This window comes from Anomaloglossus baeobatrachus, chromosome 4 (genome assembly GCF_048569485.1).
Source record: "Anomaloglossus baeobatrachus isolate aAnoBae1 chromosome 4, aAnoBae1.hap1, whole genome shotgun sequence".
Lineage (NCBI taxonomy): Eukaryota > Metazoa > Chordata > Amphibia > Anura > Aromobatidae > Anomaloglossus > Anomaloglossus baeobatrachus.
This window is the reverse complement of record NC_134356.1, coordinates 686550832-686557466: the sequence shown is the minus strand read 5'-3', so window position 1 is coordinate 686557466 and position 6635 is coordinate 686550832. Positions and strand designations below refer to the sequence as shown.

The 6635-nt window shown below is 44.9% G+C and overlaps 1 protein-coding gene across 1 annotated transcript; it reads left to right on the top strand.

Annotated features, from left to right (window-relative positions):
- Nucleotides 1-375: 375 nt before the first annotated feature.
- Nucleotides 376-1296, top strand: LOC142302865 (olfactory receptor 11L1-like). Its single transcript, XM_075343972.1, has one exon. The coding sequence runs from the start codon at nt 376-378 to the stop codon at nt 1294-1296; it is 921 nt and encodes a 306-aa protein (XP_075200087.1).
- Nucleotides 1297-6635: the final 5339 nt, after the last annotated feature.

Genomic DNA, 6635 nt, shown 5'->3' with positions numbered 1-6635 from the left:
AACATCATAACATCGGTCCTTCCGAAATTATGGAAATGACCGATAATACGATTCCGACGCTTTTGCGCTCGTTAATCTTATCAAAAACGATTTACACACTACGATGTAGACAGCGACGCCGGATGTGCGTCACTTTCAATTTGACCCCACCGACATCGTACCTGCGATGTCGTAGTGTGCAAAGTACCCCTTAGGGTGTGTGACAAACCAATCCAATGTTATTAGCCAATTATGATCAATGTTTGACTGTAAATTGGATTTTATACAACATATAAGATAATATTAAATTATTTTTTTCCAATATTATGTGCAGTTTTCTTTTCACAGCTAGAGTAAATCCTTATTAATCAAAAATCACTTATTTGATTATTGAAAATGGCCAATGATACCAAGACCGTCAACTATTTCTACCTTGTTGGACTTCATAATTATAAATCTATTAACATATTACTTTTTATCGTCTTCTTGACGACGTATCTGGTAACTTTAACAGGCGACTTGGTTATATCCATTCTAGTGACAAAAAGTCATCGACTCCAATATCCAATGTTCTATTTCCTTAAACATCTCTCGATCTCAGAATTATTGTTCACTACAAACATCACCCCCAACATGCTGTACATCATACTGAAAGGTGGAGGCTTCATGTCGTTAGCTGGTTGTATCATACAGTTCTACGTCTATAGCGCTTTGGGCACGGTGGAATCTCTTATCCTGTCAATTATGTCATATGATCGATACTTGGCCATATGTAATCCATTACGCTATGCAAACGTGATGAACCTCCAGTTTTGCCGGACTCTTGTCCTATCCACCTGGCTGCTAAGCCTTACGTGTAGTTTTGTAACTATGACCCTTTTATGTCAACTAAAGTTTTGTGGATCAAATGTTATTGACCATTATATCTGTGACTTTGCTCCACTGGTGGATCTTGCTTGCTCCGACACGTCCATCCTGAGAGTAGAGCTCTTCGTACTTGCTATTCCCATTGTTATCTCCTTGTTTTCTTTCATTATTTGGACATACGTCCGCATCTTCATCACTATTCTCAGAATTTCTAGCACCATAGGGAGACAAAAAACCTTTTCCACCTGTAGTTCTCACTTGGCTTCGGTATGCTCGTTTTATGGTCCCCTCATTATAATATATTTGGTGCCGTACCGAAAGGATTCACTTAATATCAACAAGTTTGTATCCATTTTTTATACAGTGGTTACTCCCTTGTTTAACCCCTTAATCTACAGCTTAAGAAATGAAGAGATTCGCCATGTTCTTTTAAAATTACTGAAGAGATAATGCTATGTTATAAAGAAATTATGATCTAGAAAATGGTAAAGGACAAAAAAGGAAAAATAAATACAATAAATACTAAGATGCCTAATGTTATCTTATGGAACCTTATAACAAAAATTAAAGTAATGGTGCCAAAAATATTTTCTTTATTATTATTTCCATGTTTGTGCTGTCATCTGATATCATAAATAAGTCATTGCCTCCTCTCAAACATAAAATAGGCAATAATTTGTATGCATAATTCAGAGCTGGAGGTGTTTGAAATAGTCTATCTGCAGAACAATCAATTTAAGAGGTTTGTAGACCAACACACTTGGAAGAAAGTTGGCTGATTGTCCGGAAAAGCATCACCTTCATACTAAACCTGGCAAAACTGCCTAAACTTGTTCGGAACAGGTGGAATTGGGAACATTATTACCATCTGAGAAAAAAACATTACCAAAGACCAACATCAGCCAGTGAGGACATGAGATCTTCATAGTTAGTCATTATCACGGGGTTCTTCTCCAATATCACACAATCAACAGAGCGAGAGATGAGTAAACAATCCAAGGAACCCTTATTCCATGCAAATCAGAAGGTCCATAAAGTAATCCACCACACAGAGTAAAATATGAGGAGAGACACCCAGGGATGAGTTACACTCCTCCAGCAGCCTTTTCCAGTGAAATCAGGGTTTCCCAAAGTCTCTCTGGGGTGCTGGCCTTAGCCTCAACTTCCCACACAGATAATAAAATCTTACTGCTTCTCCCTTGACCTTCTCAGGCAGAATCTCTATATCCCCTTATAAGCCAACAGGTTGGATAACTTTCAAGCCCCCACTCCAACCCCCAGACCTAGATATGGAGGCGGGGATTTCTAGTATTTGGAGAGCTGAAGGGTAATGAATGTACAGTCAGGAAATGTCAGCAGGGGTTCAACAAAAGGCAGTCAAATGGTAAGGGAGCTAAGTTAATTAACTTGCAGACAAGACAAGGAAAACACAGAATGAACAGAGCAACACTCTTGAAATATGAACATACACAAATTGATACACAACCCATCATCACAACCTTTCCTCCTTTCTCAATAAGTGAGTACACCATGAGGTCTACACAGACCTGTGGCCACTTCACTTTAGTCTTTGTGTCTTAGCTGTCGATAATTCCTTGCACAACAGAAGGGTAGGTCAACCTGAGGAAGTCTATGGTTCTTCTTGTTGGGACAATCCATCAGCGTTCCGGTGTTGGCTTTTCCTGTTTGTATTGGATGGATAAGATATAGGGTTGTAAGGACAAGTTCCCCCGTTGTACCCTGACATATGGTTCAGCCATGTGAAGGGGTTGTGGTCTGTCACAATTGTAAGGTATCTTACATACAAGTAAGGTTGCACTTTTCTCAGTGCCCATACAATGACAAGGTACTCCTTTTCATTGGTGGCATAGGCAACTTCCCGATCCAGTAGTTTCCAACTGGCAAAGGCGACAGGATGTTCTCCCCAGCGACGTTCACCTGTCTAAGAACTGCTCCAATCCCGAATGTGGATGCATCTGTCTGCACAAGGAACCTGCTCTTATAGTCCAGGGTGGCCAAGACAGGAGCAGTGCTGAGGGTAATCTTTAGTGCTGAAAAGGCATCCTAGCATGCAGTTGTCCACGACACATTCCGAGGCATGTTCTTGTGGAAAATGTCAGTTAGGAGCTTGGCCAATGTGCTCAGCCATCCCCAAATGGCATTCATCAGAGCGAATGGTCATTGTTGCGATCTGGTTACAGTCTAGCATTATGGCCAAGTGTTTAAGATAAGAGTTGAGCGATGTTCGAGTCGAACGGTTCTCCAATTTCAAGTTCGATTGATTTTGGGCAGTGTTCGAGTCGTTCGACGAACTCGAACGATTTGTTTCAAGTTCAGAAGTTCGAGTTACGTTCGATAACGGCTCGATCACCAAAAGCGTAGCTAGTTACTAACTGTCTTTTCACTGTAATAGGGTGAGTCACTGTGAATCATGATATTATCAAAATTCAGCGTATAGTGTGCGGGGGGGGACGGGGTTTAGATCAGTGCTGCTGCTGAGTACTGAAAGAATGGCGATTTTTTTATTTTCATAACAACGCATACAGTGGAGCGGGCCAGGCAGTCAGCCAATCACAGATACACACAAAGCAAAGTGGATTTTTGCCAGACAAGCAAGGGCATGTGTCATTGGCTGTGCATGTCACATGTCCTTGCCTTATAACACCCGGCAATTTTCCACATCACAGCCATTATCTGTCTGCTGGAGCTCGGTGATAGTCACTGCTCCTGCTGCTGCTGCTGTGTGCGCTATAGACATACAGTGCAATCTACAGATCGCTTGAGGGATTTGGGACTACTTGTAATTTCAGCCCTTTTCAGGGCTGCATTACAGCCGTTCATAGAGATTGTTGCTAGGCATGTCTGTGCCAATGCTGTGCAGGGGTTTATATCACAGCGTCTGGCTACATCAGCTCAGGCAAATCCTTGGGGCATTGTTTCATTGTCAGGGATAGAAAGTGAGGCTTCCTCTGCTGACAAGCTAGCTACAGCACCTGTGCATTCTACACACCTCTCCATTTTTGCTTTGCAATTTTAATTGCACAAAGTGCTGACACGTTTAGGGGCATACTAAAATTGTCTGGGATACTAACTTAGTGTTCCTCTGCTGCCAAGCAAGGTACACCACCTCTGCATTCTACACACCTGTCCATTTTTGCTACGCAATTTTAATTGCCAACAGTGCTGACACTTTAGTGGCATATTAAAATTGTCTGTGATAGTCAGTGTTGGTTTTTCAGCTGTCAATAAAGCTAAACCACCTCTACAATCTACACAACCTCTCCATTTTTGCTACGACATTTTAAATGTCCAATTTGGTCCCAAACAAAATGAGTGGCAAAAGGACAGATGCTGGTGCTTAGGGGAACAGGTGTGTTGGAAAGGGAAAAAAAGTTTGTGTCCATGGGGTAGGTGGTAAAGCTACAGTAACATCTGCTGAAGAAAGGCCATCTTCCAGCAAACGTAGGATGATTACTACTTTCCGTGGACAATCTGATGTGATCCCTTTTTCACAGAACCGAACAACTCTAACAAAGGTAGATGATGCACAAAAAAACAACATGCTTGAATGGATCTCAAGTGCTCCAACAAGTGCCCTCTCCTCCACCTCATCAACATCCAAAAAACTCCAGTCCTCTGAGTTCTCTCCCCAATCGCACTTGCTTTCTACAAGCTCTCAAGTCTCCACCCGCCCTGCAGAGTATGGGGTAACAGAAATGGGTGAGTCTGCAGAGCTGTTCAGTCACACTATAGCCTGGGAATCAGAGGTCTGCTCCAAAGCTACAGTGAGTACAGACGAGGAAATGGTCTGCAGTGATGCCCAGAAGCTTTGTGAGTCAGATTCAGGCCCTGATGACCAAGTTTCTAAGCATAATGTAGACCCTCATTCCCAAACTGTAAATCCTCTTGGTGGAGACAATGAGGAACATACTGATGATGATGAGACTCAGATACCTGATTGGAATGACAACTTAACTTTTCCATCAGGGCAGGAAGAGGTTAGGTCTGAGGACGAGGGGAGTGCAAACACAAAGGTTGATGATGAGGTTGTAGATCCCACTTACTGTCAACCCAGAGTCAGGCACTCAAGGAAGACAGCAGAGGCGGTGGAGGAGGATGCGACTGACGACAAGGTTACCTTGCGCCATCCTGAACACAGATGGATACGGGAAGCACATCAACAGCTGCATCCTCAGCCACAACTCTGCCTCTGAGCACAAATCGTGGTGGCTCTGCAGGTCTCATGGGCTCTAAGGCTTGCCTAGCCTAGTCCTTTTTTAACATCACAAAGGATCTCCCAACTCATGTCATCTGTAAGATTTGTAGCCAATCTGTAGGTAGAGGCCAAAAACTCATTAGTTTGACTACTTAGTCCATGAACCGTCACATGAATAACAAGCGTAAGTCGCAGTGGGAAGCTCACTGTCCTACAGTGCGGCCTAGCAGAGCAGGCCAACCACCGTCTGCCCCTTTAAGTGCATCCGCGCGTTCTTCATCCTCTATGACTGTGGAGAAAGCAGTCACACATGCTTTGCGACGGATACCTTTCACCTCTTTAACCGCATCAGGCAGTGTGATTGTGTCACGCTCCCCGGGTCCCGACGTCGTTTCTCACTCACCGCTCCTGTCCCCGGGTCCCCTGCCTCCAGCCACACGTCCTCCTCGGCACCGCTCCCTGCTCTGGCCTCCGGCACCCGGGCGTCACGCATGTGCATTAGGGCGCGCGCGCGGTCACTGACTTCCTCTTAAAGGCCCTGCACCCCCTAACAGGATATTACATCAGTCAGGGTCAGGTATATTAGGAGCTCCCTGCCTGGAGGGCGTCGCCTGTTCGTCAAGTTCTGCAAGGTAGGAGTCCAGGTCCCCATGTGCCTTGCCTGTGCTAACTCTGTCTCTTTCGTAGAGTCTGCTCTGCCTCCGTAACCGGCTCCTGAATCCGGGTTTGCCAAGAGGTCCTCCGGTGTCCGTCAGCGGGGAATCCCACCACCGTTACGTCTGCCTGTGCCTGTCTGTGATCCCCAGCTTCACCCGGCTGCCTCCCCGTCACATCCAGCTAAACCCGGATCCCGTCTGAGCTTCCTAAACCAGCACCCGTACCGGACTCCCTTAATTGTCTCCAAGAACTTTGTGGCTCTAAAGTAGAGTTGAGCGCGGTTCGTGGTTCGTGGTTCTCCAGTTCTAGGCTCGAGTGATTTTGGGGCATGTTCTAGATCGAACTAGAACTCGAGCTTTTTGCAAAAGCTCGATAGTTCTAGAAACGTTCGAGAACGGTTCTAGCAGCCAAAAAACAGCTAAATCTTAGCTTGGTTTCTGCTGTAATAGTGTAAGTCACTCTGTGAATCAAACTATTATCACATTTCAGTGTATAGTGTGCGTGAACAGCGCCTTCAGATCACTGCTGTTTCTATAATGGCGATCGCCATTTTTTTTTTTTTTTCTTGTCTTCCTTCCCTAAGCGCGCGCGTCTTGTGGGGCGGGCCAGCATGTCAGCCAATCACAGACACACACACACCTAAGTGGACTTTGAGGCAGAGAAGCAACGGCATGTGTGATAGGATCTGCATGTCACATGTCCCTGCATTATAAAACCGGACATTTTCTTCACGATCGCCATTATCTGCCTTCTGCGTCTTTGGTGTCAGACATCAGTGTCGCAGCTCCGTCCTTTGTCCTATCGCCGATACAGCTGTATGCGCTGCATACACAGCGTTAGACAGCTTAGGGAGAGCACATTCTAGCAGTCCTTTTAAGGGCTCGTACCGGCAGGGTCAGAGAGCCATAGGTGACAG

Bases quoted from the DNA above. Each gene is read 5' to 3' on its own strand.
- LOC142302865 (XM_075343972.1), top strand. From the start codon at position 376: ATGGCCAATGATACCAAGACCGTCAACTATTTCTACCTTGTTGGACTT.